We start from the raw sequence: 18,312 nt of genomic DNA, 5'->3' as shown, positions 1-18,312 counted from the left end.
TTGAAATGGGAGACTTATTGATCACCGCTGATAAGCTACCCTCACCTATATAGATCTAAGGATAATTCACATTGAATAGGAGTTCATAGTAAAGTGACTACGTAGTTTTAGTCTCATGTAAACTCTTTACATAATATGTCATAACTTTCATGTCTCTACATAGATGATTAAAAATCACATTGTCTGTACTAACTTCAAAGCGGGTCACATGATTGTTCGTAATATGAATAAGTTTGGGTACCTTATTCATATACTAGACTATTTAGGCTATATACTTGAAATTGATCTATGTTATATACATATATAAAGTTTAAGTTTGAACAAGATAACCTTAGGATCTTAGTTTATTGGATTCAAGATAAGTACTATCTTATTTAATAGAATATAATTTTAATTTTATAAACTACGAATTTTATGACACAAATTCTAACAAATATTTGCACTTATTTTACGCTTCATGAAAAAATCAACTACAGTATATTTTCATCCTTTAGTGGTTTTTTTTCTCTCGGAAGGATGTATAGTTTATATTTTTCTATTATATTTGTGGTTTTGTGTTTGTTTTTGTCGTGGCAATAACATTTTATGCATTTTGTTCATTTTCCACAACTCCTATTATTTTTATTTTTTGTTAAATTTTGTTTATTTTAAAAAGTACTGCTTCGACTGAAAAAACTAAGAAATAAAAACCACTATCAAACATATCTATGATTTCCTATTATTCTGTAAGAAACAAGAAACACAGACTTATTTTTCTTGGTTTCATTTTGTTTTTAATCTCTATGTATCCCAAATTAAAAGGGGTTGGATAAGAAGAATTTTTACATGCCCATTTAATTTCTACTATTTTTATAAATTCACATATTACCGGTCGTGACTTTTTGAGTGAAATTTTAAAAGACTTAGTGAAATTGATGTCGATAGAATATGACTCTATGAAATAAGATGCACTAATTCGAAATTGAGGTGCGTTACGTTAGTATATTAATTCAAGCATATATGAGATTCTATGTTTGAGTGTAAATTTAAAAATATAATTAGTTTTTTGAAATTGTTTTTCAAATTAAGTATCTAAAATGAAATAAATTACGAACCAAAATGGATCTTAGAATATCTAAATCACAATTTTTCTAAAAGTATAACACAATTGAGAACAGGGGTACTTTCGTAAAAGAACAAATGTTCCACTTCTTACATTCCACATAAGGGCAACGAGGCGACATAGAAAAGTGAGGTAAAGGTACAAGAAAAACCCGAAAATAACCCTGTCCGACCAATGCGACAACGGTACTTACGTGGCAGCTTGTTCCAATAATAACACGCCACGTCATTAAAATCATAAAAAAGCAGCATAAATAAAAACGTACGAGCTACCGTATGGGATTAATGTCACACGTTTGTCAGATCAGTGAATGAAACTCCGGACTTTCTCGACCTCACTTCTCCGACGCTTTGGTTTCGTTTTAGGGTTTCATTCCTTCTTCTTCTTATTCTTCAATTTCTTTGTAAAATTATGGCCGAGGTTATGAACATGGCCGCCGCCGACGAGTCCTTGGACCGCCGTCGTGATCGCCAAGACAAATCATCTGACGAGCAACCTCATTCCTCGCCGCCGTCACACCCTCCTGCTGCTCCTCCTCCTCCCTCCCGAAGAAGGGATAGAGATGAGAGAGATAGGAGAGACGACCGGGATTTTGATCGTCCTCCCAATCGACGTGGTGATAATTACGATCGTAATCGTTCCCCGCCTTCGCTGCCTCCGAGGGACAGGGATAGAGATAGAGATAGGGATTATAAACGTCGGAGCAGTCTTAGTCCTCCACCGCCTTACAGGGATCGTAGACACTCGCCTCCTAGACGGTCTCCTCCTCCACCTTACAAGCGTTCAAGAAGAGATGATGGTGGGTATGATGGAAGAAAGGGAAGCCCTAGAGGTGGTTTCGGGCCTGGTGATAGGAGGTGAGTGGGTGGGAAACTGTTTCGATTTTTTGAGCTTAATTGCTGTTCTGAAGATTTGAAGCTGAATTTCTTGCATTTGAACTTGAAATGGCATTCGCAGATTATTGAGTCCATTTTCTTTTAAATGATAATTTTTTTGTTAATTCTGGGTTTTGGTATTCTAATTATTTCCCTCAAACTTGGCATAGTCACTAAAAACTTCTAAGGTCCTATGTTTGAACAATAAACTTACGCTGAAAGCCACTTTGAACAAAAAATCTGAACTCAACGATCACCTTACGCATGCGACAAATAATGATTCACACATAGCTTTTAAGATAAATGGTTCCTCCCATTTCGTTTGAGACAAAGTGGTTCATCCCATTTTGACCATTCCTTACGGGAATATTGTTCATTCCACATTTTTTGCTCTATTTGTTGGACAAAGTTGTAGTAGGTCTTCTATGTTTTTCTTAATGGTCTCAACAACCAGAGACGCTAGTTCACGTTCTTGATATTCTCAATCCCCACTCTCTTTTCCCTCTAATCCCTCCCTTAGTGTAAGAGCATGACGTTTAATTTAATAAACTCAGTTGTACTTTCTATTACAATGGACACCTATGCTCACTTTTTGGATGCTCCCTAGTCAATGTTCATCTTCTATTTGTGTTCCCGGTACTTTTTAAATAACTAATGTGTTTTGTGGATTTGGTTCTGAATTTTTATCTCTTTTTTCGAATATTTGGATTTAGTTCTTGCTTTGAGTTTTAATCAAAGTTCTTTTTCTCTTAAAAAAGCTGTCCCTCGTATTATGATTGTGGGCATAGCATTTCTGTTGACCAATGCTCAGAGGCTGTCATTTAAGTACTAATATGTTTTATATATTTATCTATCCACCTACTTTATCTTATCTCAAGGTTTGGTTATGATTATGGTGGGGGATATGAGCGGGAAATGCGAGGCCGGCCTGGATATGTTGATGATAGACCTTTAGGTCGGTACATAGGTCGTTCGTCTGGTGGCTATCAAGGTGATGTTTCTATTAACTGATACTACAAACTAAGCCATTTCACGACTTTGGTGTATACTGACACAAACTTAGTCTATTTCATTTCTTGAGATGTAGTTATAGAACATGAAATACTTTAGTTTCAATTTGGCCAGTGGGAAAATTTGAGATTTCACCTTATTTTTTGTTGTGAATGCAAAAGTATTCATTGGTTTGGAAAATGAGATATATATAAACTGTTTGTACCCATGTCTTCGGCCGATGTCTGCCCTTTTAGCCAATTTATAGAGAAGAGTTATCCTAATTTTCTTTTCTGGTGCACGTTTATGCCACATTATGTTATTGAATGACTTTATTGTTTTCCCTCATGTCTAGATGTGATACCATCCTTATGTCGCCTTTGACATATAAAGTTAAGAGGAATTATTAATGCTGTACTGGCAGAATAACATGCTATTTGCTAATACATTTCCATTCAACGGTTTTCAGAGTTCTTAAGCTCACTATGTTTGTCAGCCGAACTGTATAGAGTATATACAAGGGATCTGTAGTTTATTTAGATCTGTGAAGTTCAGTATAAATCTCAAAATTTACATATTGAGACCTTTTGACATTGGGCACTAAAACTGCAACATCTTCTTGCTTTCCCGGTCTAAATTTTGCATTTGATATATTATGAATAATATTACCAATTTCTTTTTTTCAGTGTTTACTCATTCTAGAAATGTTTCCAGAAAAATCTGTATGTCTCTAGTAGCAGTGATCATTTTGTTTGAATGACCAATGTTATGGATGAGATGCTCCCAAACGATTTTCTTATTTTCTTTAACCCGTGTTCTGCAGATTGGGATTCAAATCGTGGTGGGCATGGCGATGCACTCAATGCAGGAGGTGGTCAAAGGTTAGCATTCAGTCACAACTCCTTCGTTGTCTCGATCACATAATTGATATAGTCCCGTGTTATCTATCGGAATATACTTACTTAAGGTTATTGTGTGAGTCTTTTTATGAACATATGATTTGTTTTCTATGCTGCATGAGATATCGTGGGCTAATCATGAGCAAGCTAGCAGGGTAAATCTAAAATAGAACTATAGTGACGATGCAATAAATGAACAATGCTTATTTTAAACTGCAAAGTGCAAACGGTGGATTGTGTTAGGAACGAAGGAGTATGGGCTGTCTTTGTTCCACATTAGTTAGAATGGGATGACCGATGTGGTGCTTTAGGGGCTTGGCTCTGCCACCCCAACAGCTGACTTTTGGGGTGTGGTTCTCCAAGGTGCTTAAGTACCTAACAGATTGTTAATGGCATGAAAAACATTGTGTAAAAGTCTTGAATTGCTATTGTAAGTGAATTTGCTCTTGGAGAGGGAAAATGATGGGCGTTTTCTTTCTGTAGCTTTATGGTACGAAATATACATTTCCCCTGCCCTTTCTAATTATGTTGTTTCCGAGTTAAATTACTGACTTTTGGAAGTAACCCAACTTGGCGAAACCTAGATGCTGCTTTGCAGGCTTTTTTTTCTCCCTTTTTCTAAAATGCAACCACATTTTGGGTTATTTCTTCTCTTCAGTGATAGATGGTTATGCTCGACTATTTTGGCCTTTGGGTGGTTTTTACTCAGCTTATCAGGCACTATGTCCTTCAATGTTTGTGGTTCCTTTCAAATTTGAAGTGCTGGTTTTGGGACTAATGTTATTGAGACCACTTTTTGGATATTTAATTAAAGAGGAATGGAAGGATCTTTCAGTGATTTTGCGACTTAATTATTTTTGTACTCCTGATAGGAGCTCCCAAAACAGTAACTCAAATGGTATTTTGCATAAGCTGAGAACATAATTGCAATGAGGAAATAAAGATAATGCCCTCCAAGATGATGCTTGATTTTGTGCTACATCAAACTTTTGTTCTCATTCAATCTGCTTCCCCTTGAATATTCGTTTGTTTATTTGAGGACTTGTGTACTTGATTGCCTCTTTGAAGTGCTGAGTTGAGGGTTCGTGGTTTCTATTTATGTTTCTGAACATTTTATTAAAATAGTAATTGGATGATTTGTACAGGACAATAACTTTGTGTGCATTATTCTTAGAAGTTGTTTTGGGTTGATTTCTCATTTCCTTTATTTTGTTGTGGTCTATTTAATTAAAGTGTATACTTTCCTGTACAAAGATTTGTACATTGAAATGAGTTTACTATTCATATGGACGTAAAGTTCATTTATCAGAAAATATAATTATGTTACTAATTCTGTGGAGAGAAAGTTTGGTAATCTCCTTTAAAAAAAAATGAAAATTTGGGGCATGTCTGATTGTCTTTGTTATTGCTCTTATTGAAAAATGGCTCACCGGAAAGCATCGGATTCAACTGCACTTATCCCTTAATTTGAAGGTTGAACTCCTAACTTGTTGAGTAGGACTAGGAGTCATTGGAACCGTATAAGTTGTACTGAAATTGAACTGAATAATATCACTGAATAAAGCATCAAACTTTCAACTTCGAATATTATCTAACAAATAAAAGAAAGTTTTGAAATTTGTGGCTTAAACTAGGCCTCTTTTCCAGCACTGTATTGCTTTGTCTCATAATTTTATTGAATTGTGTTAATCTAACTTCATTCGTTTAACTTTATTTTCAATGCAATGTTGATAATTTGTGATTTCAGAGAAGGCTTGATGACATACAAGCAATTTATGCAAGAACTTGAAGATGATATACTGCCTGCTGAAGCTGAGCGCAGGTATGTTCTAAATGTTCTTTTGATTTCTTTAATCTAATTGTATGAGTTTTGTTCTTTTTAGTTTTGTGGAACTTCATTTTTTATTTCAGATATCAAGAATACAAGTCGGAGTATATTACAACACAGAAACAAGCCTTTTTTGATTCTCACAAGGATGAAGATTGGTACTTCTTGTCTTTTACATCTGAATTTTCTTTCTTTTTGCTATTTCCCCTAATTCATCTCTTTTGTCTATTTAGGTTGAGAGACAAATATCATCCAACCAACCTAGTTACTGTCATTGAAAGGTGTTTTTCTCACCGTCTTCCCCAAAAATGGACTTCTTATAGTTGCGGTCAATTTCTTCTCATTTTTATCAATTTTAGTTAGTGGACATGAAATTGGCTCTTTTTTCCTCCTCCCCCTTTTTATATTTTCTTTCTTTTTTTATTTTTTCTTTTGTGTTTTATTCTAATATTCTGATGGTGTGTTAAGGAGGAATGAACTTGCACAAAGAACTGCTAAGGATTTTTTGCTTGACCTGCAAAGTGGAACACTGGACTTGTAAGATTGAACTTTCTACAATTATGTTTGAATTCAGGAAATTTCAATTGTGGTGGTAAACCAACGCTTTTCTATTCTATGATGCAGAGGTCCAGGGATCAGTGCAGCAGCTACAAATAAATCAGGGCAGGCTAGTGAACCAAATTCAGATGATGAAGCAGACAATGATGGCAAACGGAGGCGTCATGGTAGAGGACCAGCAAAAGAAATGGATCTTCTTTCTGCTGCACCTAAGGCCCATCCTGTTAGTTCTGAACCAAGACGAATCCAGATTGACATTGGACAAGCTCAAGCTCTTGTCCGTAAACTTGATTCTGAGAAAGGAATAGAAGAAAATATTTTAAGTGGTTCTGATAGTGACAAATTAGGTCGGGATAAAGCACATGGTGGCTCTTCTGGCCCAGTAATAATCATACGGGGGCTGACGACTGTTAAAGGCTTGGAGGGTGTTGAGCTATTGGACACACTTCTTACGTATCTGTGGCGCATCCATGGTCTAGATTACTATGGAATGGTCGAGACAAGAGAAGCTAAGGGTCTTCGTCATGTAAGAGAAGAGGGGAAAAACTCTAACATGGCTAGTGGTGCAGATGAGTGGGAGAAGAAACTTGACTTACGTTGGCAAGAGAGATTGAGAGGTCAGGATCTGTTGGAAGTGATGACTGCCAAGGATAAAATAGAGGCTGCTGCTCTTGAAGCTTTTGATCCATATGTTCGCAAGATAAGAGATGAAAAATATGGATGGAAATATGGCTGTGGAGCCAAGGGTTGCACTAAGCTGTTTCACGCCCCTGAGTTTGTTCATAAGCATCTTAACTTGAAACATCCAGAGCTTGTGATGGAACTGACTTCAAAAGTGCGTGAAGAGTTGTATTTCCAAAATTACATGAAGTAAGTGAAATTTCTAAGAGCAATTCTCCCTCATTGTTGATGGAAGATGTTATGCCATTAATAATACCTTACTTCTTCACAGTGACGCAGATGCTCCTGGAGGGACGCCTGTTATGCAACAATCACTCCCGGTATGCTTGTAATTTATGCATTTTCCGTGACAACATACTAGATGCCAACAGATAGTAATTTTTCCTTTGTTGGATTAGTTGTTTTCATGCAAGAATAACAAGAAAAAAAAGCCTATTACACACAAACAGATTGGACAGAAGAATAGTAGGTTAAGTTTTTCCCCCTAGTTTGATGTGTGAATTGTAATCCCCTCTTCTATTGAATATTGTAATAAAAACTATTACACACACATACATAAAGGATACTAGATTGGCTGGTCAGTGTCAATGTTTAATATGTTATCCTCAACTATTGACTATAACATGGTATAAGAACACATTTTTCATTTCACTTTGTTGGGTGATTGTTGTCGTCATCATACTTTTCTGATGGGTAATTTTTCATTTATGAGGATCTGAGGTGTGTTCTCCCTGTAGGTTTTTGGTATGCCTAGTTTGTAGTGTGCGAACTGTCTCATTTTTTGGACTGACAATGTAAACATGTGCAGTCTAGCAATATATTAGGTATAGAATCAAGTTTTATTTTTGGCCTTCCTATCCTTTTCTTTTTAATTCATCAAGAGACAATTTTCTTATGCAGAAGGATAAGCCACAGAGACGTAGGATGAATTTAGATGGTCGGCTGAAGGATGACAGAGGCAATCGCAGGGACCGGGATAATTGGGCTAATGGGGGTGACAGATTTGATAGATCTGAGAACCCACAATCAAGTGATTTCCCATCAGCAAATGATGGTACAGATGGTGGAAACATTGATGATCCTATGTTTGATTCTTTTGGCGGACAAGGAAGACACGTTGCTCCTTTTGCCTCTGAAATACCGCCACCAGTGCTTATGCCTGTTCCTGGTGCTGGGTATGTTGGCTTAACCTAAGTACTCAGCATTTTTGTGCCCATTGTGTTCCTGGTGATTTAACATGTTACATTCTATCACAGTCCATTAGGACCTTTTGTCCCTGCTCCGCCTGAAGTGGCGATGAGAATGCTGCGGGAACAAGGTGGTCCACCTCCTTTTGAGGGCGGTGGTAGAAATGGAAGGCCTGGACCTCAATTAGGTGGATCTGCTCCAATCCTTGCCCTGTCTTCAGGTTTTCGACAGGATCCTCGTCGAATACGGAGGTATAATGGCTGTAGATTTTAACTGCTGTTATGGTTCCTTTTACCCATTTTGTAATGTTGCTTTCATTGGCCTGCCTTCTTATATTGAGGTACAGTAGACTTTCTAGGCAGGTCATCTAAATTTCTATATGAAGCTCATAAAAGTCAACTTAAAAATAATACTCATATAGTTTAGGTTCCCTTGCTGTAAGCCATCTTCTTTGTCCTAATATGGAACTGCTGAAACTTTAGAGGGTGTTTGGACCAAAAGGTAGGGGAATGGGAAATGTGGACTTGTAAACTCCTCTCTTTGCTTTGTTTGGCCCAAGGAGTTTGTGGTCTCACTACTCAACAGCATCATGTTATATCTCATTAATTCCTTACACGGTGAGCTCCAGGAATACACAACTCCCTGAACTTCACGACTCCTTGGAGTTCACTATTCTTGCTTCAAATACACAAGAGTAATATAACCAGATATAGAAATCAAGCAATTACGTGACCTGACATTTTCCCAACATGTGCTTCAATGCTTCTTCGTATAGATTGATTTGTAGGGTGACCCTGCAGCCAGAGAAAATTTTCTTTATGATGTATGTCTAACAGAAAATATCTTGCAGTTATCAAGACCTAGATGCGCCTGAGGATGAAGTCACTGTAATAGATTATAGAAGCTTGTAGATATTTGGCATCAGCAAAGTTTAGAGGCCCGCTTGTGTTTCTAAGAAGGGGGGATGCAACTCCAAAACTGGTACGAATTCGGCATGGTCACTGTTTGATATTCCTTCTTGTTGCTGAGAAAAGGTTTGCTTTGTTTCACCCCATAAGTGAGAACTGAACTCTGAGTTGATCACATTCTGGATGTGGGCAAGTACAAATACCTTCATGAGAATTGTGCATTCATTTAACTTTAATTTTTCTTTTTCTTTTTGTCCACTCTGTATTTTTAGTGAAAAGGCATTCAACCAGAAAGCAAGAGATTTAACAATCGAAAAATTTCCCAGTCTTTTGAATTGTAGAACTTAAATTCTTCCGAAGTTAGGAGTGTGCATTCCCTTATTTAGTTTTATATTTTTTTTGTTCTACTATAGTCGATTTTGGTGAAAGCAAGAACTAGTAATAAAAATTGTGGATATTAAATCTTGTTTCATGGACCTTCTAACTATTGTAATGTTAGGATGCTATATTGTTATATTTTTAGAGAATATTCAAGTCCCCATTTGATTGACATGTTTGAGTAGGACTGGAATGTTTTTCTTTATGCTCTATTATGAAGTTATTACAGATTGTGCTTAAATTTTCTTTTCAGATGTTGGCCACAGAGTGGTGTAAACTTGTGTGAATTTGTCGTTTCTTAGATGTCTAATTATAGTTCTCATATTCAATAATTCTTAGATTTAGTCCTTACGAGTGTTTTTCTTTTTCTTTTAAATTTCAATTTATTCTTTTGGCGTTTTCTTACAACAAAGTTATTATTTTTTGACCAATTTTGGTAAATATTAAATTAATATTGGAAATTTATTGAACTAAGTTCTAAAGTATATGGATCAAATGGGTCCGATTGCTAATCTAATTAGATGGGTAAATTTAGGTTTTAATTTTAATGAATTGAAGAAAAAGATGCTGAAATTCATTTTATTACGAACTAAGCCATAGTACAATATCTGTCAATATTAATGTTTTATTAATCTTTGGTGATGGTATTTGAATTGAGAATCGGAAGGAGTGCTGACCTAATCGGTCCAATTCTCTTTAAAAATAAAAATAAAAGGTCTAGTTGCTCAAGTTCTTGATTATACAAAAGAAAAAAAATGATATATTTATAGGAAGGAAAAAAGATTGCCAAAACTTAAAAATATAATTATATAAAATAAATTGACTTAATACGATAGATGGTTGTCTTCTATCTTAAAAGAGAAAGGTTTAAGATATCTCATTATTGCTTTGTAGTATTAGAAGAAAAGATTAAGTCTAGCACACTTACATTTTACATTTTATTGCATAAAAAGTCTGCTTCTTTTGTGCAAGGAAAAATTGTTCGCCTTTCTTTAAACAATAATAATAACATTCATTATGTTTTTTCTGGGTATATTCAATCACTTCTTTCGTTGACATTAAGAAAAAAACAATAAAAGATGGAAAATTAGATTTTAATAGAGGTCAAAGTTGAACTTTGCTTCAAAAATCGTTGGATTTAAATATTAGGATGAACGACATGTCAACTATGATATTTGAGAAGCTAACTAAACAAAAAAGTTATCAACTTTAATACTTGACCGTTCGAATAAAAAATGGTAAGTGTCAAGAAAGTTGTAATGATTATGCATCTACTATTTATTTGTATCAACATCAAACTACGTATTGATGACAGAAAAAAACAGTCTGAATAGGCATTAATCCTAACAGAGATAAAAAAAAAACACATTAATAAACACAACAATTAATATCTTATTATCACATTTGAGCAGACATATCAATGACCCTTATGTACAATACATGGCGGACCCTCTTTGCAAACGTGAAAAACAGGGGGGAATCTTTGTTAGCGACTCAAGTGAGTATCAGATTCTTCGGCTTCAGATTGTGGCAATCTCCATTTTTATCAGAAAGCAAGGAGGTCGAAAGCTCAGACTCAGTTGCACCGAGAGCAGGGCAGCTTCAACAAAGAATGGAAAAATGACAGTTCATTCAGCAGCAACTGATGCCGGAGGTAGCCAGCAATCTCCAAGAATTGTCGGGAATTGAGAAGAAAACAAGCACAACTTAGTGGAGCTAGCTATTCTATTGGATGGAGGCATCATAACATATGGTCCCTGACTCCCCCTAACAAGATGACACTTAGGACCATTGGATGCTTGAATCTAGTGTTACATGTACATCTTATTGAGGGAAATGTTGATAGCCTAGACTAAAAATGAAAGAGGGTGGGGGTAAATCATTCTTGAATCTTCAGAGATTTAGCAAGCATTTTAGCCATCACCATTGGGACTATAGGATGTGTAAGATGTGCAGTTGTTTCTGTGAGATCCTTACTTTCTTTGCTTTTTTGGAAGAGGTTCTGACTCAGCCTGTCAAATAAGAGTTGATACAAGTAAGAACAGAAAAAAGCACAGTTCAGACATTCAAAAGTTATAAACAGCATTCTAGACACCCAATCAGACTTTTTGGGACTGGTTCTCCTCAAATTACAATTTCTTTCCGCTCTTTGAGGAGAAAAGAGAGAGAATCAAAATATATGAAAATGGATGGCTGTTAATGTGAGGATATAATTAACTATATAAACAATAAGAGAATAAAACATAATCACTTGGTGATTTCATGGATGAAAAATTGGTTGAAGAAAAGAATCATGGGACTGGGAGGGACTGGTTTAATCTTGATGGCGGCCACTTATTTAAGATATTAAAACTTCACGAGTTTTCTAACAACCAAATATCGTAGGTTCAAGTTAATTGCGTTATGAGATTAGTCACTGTGTAAGTTGTTCAAACACTCTTGGAGAGTTTAGGGTTTAGGGATCATTGTTTAAAATTTTATTACTTGATATTTGCAAAACACTTCCGATAAATCGAGTCCAAGAAACTCCAGTCAACTTTTAAGACACTTGGAAAGCTAGATACTCATTTAGCTACTAGACGTTCACAAACAAAATCCTATCTGCCTTATTTATGTAATCCTAGCAAGTAGCAACCTAATTATTTTCTCCTTTTTATTGTAAAAATCGTGGTTCTGAGGATGGATGTACACAATCCCTACTAAGTCTTCAGTAACCACTCTTTAATTGAAATTTGCCGATGTCGTAACATTTCAAAAAGGTGCTTGTAAAATGTCGCAAAGATTCAGAACCTTTTCATCCACCACATAAAGAAGGGAAACAATATTAGGACCATATCAAACCAACAAATTTTTCCATAAGTTCACTATGTGGACCAATAATTTCCACTTCCCTTTCTAAACTTCCAAAGATTCAAGTGATCTCAAAATGTTGCATTGTCAATTCCTTAGGGGATATCAACAAAACATCGCAATGTACATGGAAATGTATAGAAACTCCAAATGGGTAATCAGCAGTTCGTTGTTGAAGTTATCCACTTATATATGTGTGTTGACAAATGGATTAACATTAAAACAGTTGCCATGATCCTCTGAAAACTAGCAACAAAAAGGAAAAGAAAACAAGAAAGACAAGATCTTGGCAAAAAAATACTCACAGCATTTGAAAGCTGCTCACGAATGTAGGCCATTGACCTTAACATTGCACCCAATGTATCTCTAGAGACCTGAAACTTAACCTCGGACTCTCCAGAAGTTGTTTCAGTATCTTGGAGCTGAGATGGAATAGATTTCAGAACATGCATTTATGAGTAAAATATAGCACCTATAGCTTACAGAATGAGTAACCACAGCGCATTTATAAGTAAAAATGTAATGTACATAGAGCATACATAAAGAGACACCAGAACTCTTAAGAGTCATGTAAACACCCTCCCGAACCATGAAAAGAAGAACACTAGATATCCTTCGTGCTTCTAAAATAGGATCATTGCTAATATTTAGCAAGAGATCATACATTGTTCCATTACTAGAACCTAGCACTTATATGAGACATACAGATCAGGTAACTTTTAAAAAATTAAATGTATTTGGTATTGTACCTTCAAGTTGATGACAGCAACTTTGTTAGCTGGTGTCGATAGCTGTTCACTGATGTATGCCATAGACCTCAGCATTGGCTCCAGTGAAACCCTAGAGAGTTGAAACTTAACTTCTGATTCAGCAGACGGACTCCTACTGTAGTCTTGCAGCTACAATGGGAAATTGTAACAAAGAAGCTTACTAACAGTAGGCGGGGCAGTGAATTTCAAATATGTACTGAATTATAATAGTAGCAACCCGGATCAGAGCTAAGTTAAGCAAATGAGATCAGAACAGCCAACCTAAAGATATCATAACTTCTTGAAAGTTCTATGAAATCACAGTCGAGGAAAAGAAAATTATGTCTTTTAGTACCTTCAGGTTGATAACAGCAACTCTATTTCCTGTGGTTGAATTTTTATTCTCCATCACCCAAGTCATTGATTTCAGATAAGGAAGAACAGCCTAACCAAATAGGCAATATTAGATACTGTACCCATGCTCACAATTCTGAACTAAGAAATAAGCAAAATTAAATGAACAAACCATGTGGTCGGGAGGATTATCATCCCGGTGAAGGGACACAGGTGCTATATGTGGGTAATTCAAATCAGCAATAGATTGAACAGGAGCACCAGCATCATTAAGATTAAATCGTCTCATAACTTCATCTTGACGAGGCCACAACAGCGGAGTCGTATCTGATGCTGAAGCTGAGGTCTTCCTCTCATCATAGCCAGCCCCACTAACCTGAGAGCTAGGAGGTGTAACTTTTGCTACATTCTTCTTGACAATGGCCACTTTTTTCCCAGCTTCTTTAAGTGCAGTCATGGCAACATTATAAGTTTCTGGAGCAGTTGCCCCTTCCTCTGCATACCTGATTGCTTCTCGGCATAAAGTATTGAACCTTGATGATAAAGACTCTTGGCCATGTAACTCAATAGCACGCTCATCCGATCCAAGTCCACTCCTTGCATTCCTTGTCCATCTTTTCAAGATGTAATGAGATGGTAATGTAAGTACATTAGTTACTGTGAAGACGGTCAATACATGTCTGCAAAGAATGCCTGAATACTCGAACATTTGACAACTACAATTAGCTCTCATATCTGGATAATTCAATGTGACAACATATGCCTTCTGATCATCTTCAAATTTAGCAACCCTGAAAGTGCTAAGAGCTGCATCACCTTCAATTCGATTAGCAGTATAGACAAAAGTTTCAACAAGCTCCTCTTGAAATTTTGCGAAAATTTTCCTCGTATAAAGATTTGCTGCCTGTTTCTCCATAGGAGATGGTGTCCTCAGTACTGGTGTAGTGCACATTGTATCAAAGTCCGCTTCTATTTCCTTTTCAAACCAATTTTCTAAAGCTCTTTCATACTGTCTAAAGAACAATGGTAATGTGGTCTGCTGATTCACGTATCCATCAAAAAAGGAATTATCATATCCTTGATTAGGAGATATAACAGCAAAAAATGAATCACGGACATATACAGGAACCCACTGAGCGCGTGCATTATATAATGATAGGAGCCAATCATTTCTCCCTAAATTATATTTTTCGATGATACAATTCCAAGCTGACTCAAATTCCTCAATAGTTTCAGTCAAGTTGATACAATTGTAAAGTTCAACTTGAAAATTTGGATGTGTGAGACATACATGAGCTAACTTTTGCTGGCCTTCCCTTAAGACATGCCATCTACTAATGCAGTGTCGGGCTTCTGGAAACACTTGAGCAACAGCTACATGTATGGCTCTGTCTTGATCAGTGGTAATTGAAACGGGCTGACGATCATTCATTGCAGTTAGAAATGTTTTGAACAACCAAACAAAAGAAGCCTCAGATTCATCAAGAAGTAAAGCACATCCAAACAAAATTGTCTGACCATGATGGTTCACTCCAGTGAATGGAGCAAATGGAACTCTGAATTGGTTAACTCTGTACATTGTATCCAATGTAACTGCATCACCAAAATGACTGTATGCTGCTCGAGACCTTGCATCCGCCCAAAATACATTAGCCATTCGATTATCTTCATCAAGTTGTATGGCATAAAAAAATCCAGGATTCTCAGACTGCATTTTCTTAAAATATTCCAGCATATTCTGAGCATCCCTCCCCAGTGTCCTCTTTCGACCAGCATTCCTGATGGCATAATTGATAGTTGACGCATTATTAAGCGACCGATTAGCTTCTGCTTGAGATGTAGTTCTACCTCCACGATTTTTCTCTGCAGGTACACGACTGTCATCCATTAATACAGACATGACACCACTGGGAACACCTGCTGAACCAGTGTAAGCTTCATTCATGGTCTTTGCAGCACCAGCAAAATGTCTGCGTGGCCGTAGATACTGCACCTTACTAGAATTGACTGTAGAATGACTATGCTCCTTCACAAACTTTGTGACAACCCATTTATCCTGATCTTTCAACTCTATCCTAAGCATTGCATCACAACTATCAGCTGATTTTCTTTTTGAACACTCTCTACCACATACAAAATCTCTAGCAACTATAGTTCCATCAGATTTAGAACGACTAAGTTGGCCGAGTTTTGAACTAAAACCAAAGCGTCTAGCATACTCATCGTAGAAGGTCTTGGCATCGCCTTCAGATTCAAATTCCATGCCTACAAAAGGTTCGATAATTCCATCTTCATGGTCTTCAACAGTATTAATTTCACCTTCATGAGGGTCAACATCACTATCATCTACAACTGCAGGATGGGCTAACCCATCAACCTCAACCATTTCATCCATTTAATCCAATGCGAATCCAAGTTATGTACCCAATATAAAAGGGAAAAGGCCATTCATTTTTGCTCCTAGTGCAATTTAAGTGCAATCTGCAACAAATTTTCAAACCAAAAAATATCATTAAGTTGCAGTCTGTAAGAGCTCACGAAAGAGAAAACAAACAGTCAATTATAAATTACTGATGTGGACACTTTTCACCACATGGTGACAAAAGTCTTCACAAAACCTCACTTTGTCCCAAAACCCAAGACACACACTCCATAAATATTTAGTAACAAAAGGCCACGAGAAGTTAATATTAGAAAGACCTATTCCAAAACTCATTAACATCTGCCACATTTTCAAATTTGCGCATCAGTGTCTAGATTTCCTGAAAGATGGAGAGGTAGTCAACATTCCAAAAAGTCACCATTGTCCTTAATCTAACATAACTGCAAACGGCTCCAACAACATACCACCAGAAGTTAACAGTGAATCCACCTAAAAGCATTTGGAGACAGAAAGATTACACAAGAAAGAAGAGAGAGAGAGAAGAGTTAAGAAGTGAAGAAGAACGTGATCAAAAACCTTGCTCAATTTCTTTCCAAATATCACATTGCTGAGGTTGCGGATCATAGACACGTAAGCAGGTGTCTCCTTTGAAAGAAAGTGTTTGATAGTATAGCGTTTCATCTCAAAACCAATTGGAGATGAGAGGAGTAGCTCATCTATCTTATAAGGAGTGTGAGCCTCCTTGGTTTTCCTAATATGAGACTTTCAACATCTTAACATGCTCCCTCAAGATAGTGCCTCTTTGAGTTCACCTATCTTGGACCGAATATCCGTTTGGGTTTAATGGGCTCTGGTACCATGTTTGATAGAATGAGGTTTCATCTCAAAATCAATTGGCTATGAGAGGAGTAGTTCATCTATCTTGTAAGTCTTCTTGGTTTTCTAATGTAGGACTCTCAATATCTCAACAGAAAATAATTGGAATTGACCTTTCTAGGTTCAGCCACCAACAAACTGAACCTCAAAAACTTTATTATTTAGTGACTAATTGCCTTTGAAAGCGAAAGGCCAACATCAAAATCAGCAGAACCCGGAATGGGAGTCCAACCCACAAACTGTTGAAATCTCCATAAAGCAATAAACATCTTGGAAGATGCTTATATCTAACAAGTGCAATCCATCGTACAAGTTATTATTGCTAACAGTACAATACATATAAAATCACTTTATTCAAGCATCTAAAATACGATAAGCACCTCACTTTATCATGATCACACTGTCAATTCCCACACATTTAACACCAAAATTCCTTTGTAGTAAACAGAAAAGGAAACAAAACCTATAGTTTAGAAACAAAACAAAGTAATTAAATTAAAAACGTTGCAAATGACAATAAGGAAAAAAAAATGTCACATTTTAAACAGAAAGCATAAAACTTTTCATAGTTAAGAAACTCAATACACCGAGGACTAACAAACCCAAATCCCATTTTAAACGCATATATCATTAAATAACAAAAAATAACACCGCAATTACAAACTACAATCGAATAAAACCAGAGCCCTATGGCATCATAGAGAAAGAAAAACAGAATTAAACCCTAGAAACTGAAAAAGAAGAGAATTAACAAAAAGGAAAACATGGAAGTAAGCATATTCAATTCGTTTACGGTCTTTACCGGCCGGTGACTGGCGAAGCCTGAAGTGACGGAGGTTGGTGGCCGTGAAGAGGAGGAGAAGGAAAAACGATGAGAGAGAGAGAGAGAGGCGCGATCGAGGTCGTTTAGAGAGTAATCGGATGTGCCATCATGTATTCTAATCTGCTGATAGACGAATTGGAAGAGGCCACGTGGAGGTCTTTTTGAGAGATTTTGTTTGTTCCAATTACGTTCATCATTTTTTGTGAATGCTAAAGTGGTATAATCGTCTATGACACTCCATCGAATCAATTTTCTTATTTCCTTTTCTTTTTTGTAGTAGAAACTATTTTCCAAAATTGGTTTTTTCTTTTCTGTGTAGATTTGAACCACGGATATTCAAAAGCCATGTTCTTTTATATTTGATTAGTTTATAAATTTAGGAAAAAAGTCTATATGTATATGAAGTTTTGCTTTTTTTAATAACTAGTAATCATAGATGTGCATTGCATATGTTTATAAATTTTATAATTTATTGTATTATTTGTTTCTTGTGCGGAGAGGTTTTTTATGGATATTGAGACTTCATTTTTGTTTATTAGTTATAAATCATGTTGAGCACATTGAAATAGTTTATACTCTATATTTATAAATATATGATACAAATAAATAATATGCTAAAATTTGCAACAAAACACACTCATTCAAAAAGTAACAAGATGTCTAAGTTTGGCTTCTCAAAGGACTGGATTGATAAAATTATGAATTGTATTAAGCATGTGGATTTTTCGGTGCTTCTTAATGGGTGCCTTTCTAAGGCATTCTATCCTTAGAGGGGTATTAGACAAGGGGACCCGATATTCCCTTACCTGTTCTTTCTGTATTCTGAAGGTCTATCTACTCTTTTGGCTAGAGAGGAGTCGAAGGACAATT

At 36.2% G+C, this 18,312-nt stretch overlaps 2 protein-coding genes across 2 annotated transcripts; one reads left to right on the top strand and one right to left on the bottom strand.

The window, feature by feature from the left end:
- The first annotated feature begins 1,385 nt into the window (after positions 1–1,385).
- LOC103492466 (serrate RNA effector molecule) lies at positions 1,386–9,579 on the top strand. The gene is made up of 12 exons (XM_008452863.3): positions 1,386–1,959; positions 2,856–2,968; positions 3,791–3,848; positions 5,614–5,688; positions 5,778–5,852; positions 5,928–5,975; positions 6,163–6,231; positions 6,319–7,122; positions 7,205–7,253; positions 7,834–8,108; positions 8,190–8,372; positions 8,972–9,579. The coding sequence occupies exons 1-12, from the start codon at positions 1,514–1,516 to the stop codon at positions 9,030–9,032; spliced, it is 2,256 nt and encodes a 751-aa protein (XP_008451085.2). The 5' UTR covers positions 1,386–1,513; the 3' UTR covers positions 9,033–9,579.
- Positions 9,580–10,760: 1,181 nt separating this feature from the next.
- Positions 10,761–17,759, bottom strand: LOC103492465 (protein FAR1-RELATED SEQUENCE 3). Its single transcript, XM_008452862.3, has 6 exons — positions 17,422–17,759; positions 13,533–15,841; positions 13,362–13,451; positions 13,007–13,156; positions 12,563–12,679; positions 10,761–11,419 (listed from the first exon to the last, which is right to left on the bottom strand). The coding sequence occupies exons 2-6, from the start codon at positions 15,753–15,755 to the stop codon at positions 11,381–11,383; spliced, it is 2,619 nt and encodes an 872-aa protein (XP_008451084.1). The 5' UTR covers positions 15,756–15,841; positions 17,422–17,759; the 3' UTR covers positions 10,761–11,380.
- Positions 17,760–18,312: the final 553 nt, after the last annotated feature.

Source organism: Cucumis melo, chromosome 2 (assembly GCF_025177605.1).
Source record: "Cucumis melo cultivar AY chromosome 2, USDA_Cmelo_AY_1.0, whole genome shotgun sequence".
Taxonomy (NCBI): domain Eukaryota; kingdom Viridiplantae; phylum Streptophyta; class Magnoliopsida; order Cucurbitales; family Cucurbitaceae; genus Cucumis; species Cucumis melo.
This window is presented reverse-complemented; position numbering and strand designations above follow the sequence as displayed.

Excerpts from the sequence above, each read along its gene's own strand:
- LOC103492466 (XM_008452863.3), top strand. The coding sequence starts at position 1,514 with ATGGCCGAGGTTATGAACATGGCCGCCGCCGACGAGTCCTTGGACCGC. Across the intron at positions 7,254-7,833 it reads TTATGCAACAATCACTCCCG|AAGGATAAGCCACAGAGACG; the intron begins GTATGCTTGTAA and ends TTTCTTATGCAG. Across the intron at positions 8,373-8,971 it reads GATCCTCGTCGAATACGGAG|TTATCAAGACCTAGATGCGC; the intron begins GTATAATGGCTG and ends AATATCTTGCAG.
- LOC103492465 (XM_008452862.3), bottom strand. The coding sequence starts at position 15,755 with ATGGATGAAATGGTTGAGGTTGATGGGTTAGCCCATCCTGCAGTTGTA. Across the intron at positions 13,452-13,532 it reads ATAATCCTCCCGACCACATG|GCTGTTCTTCCTTATCTGAA; the intron begins GTTTGTTCATTT and ends CTATTTGGTTAG. Across the intron at positions 13,157-13,361 it reads TTGCTGTTATCAACCTGAAG|CTGCAAGACTACAGTAGGAG; the intron begins GTACTAAAAGAC and ends TTCCCATTGTAG.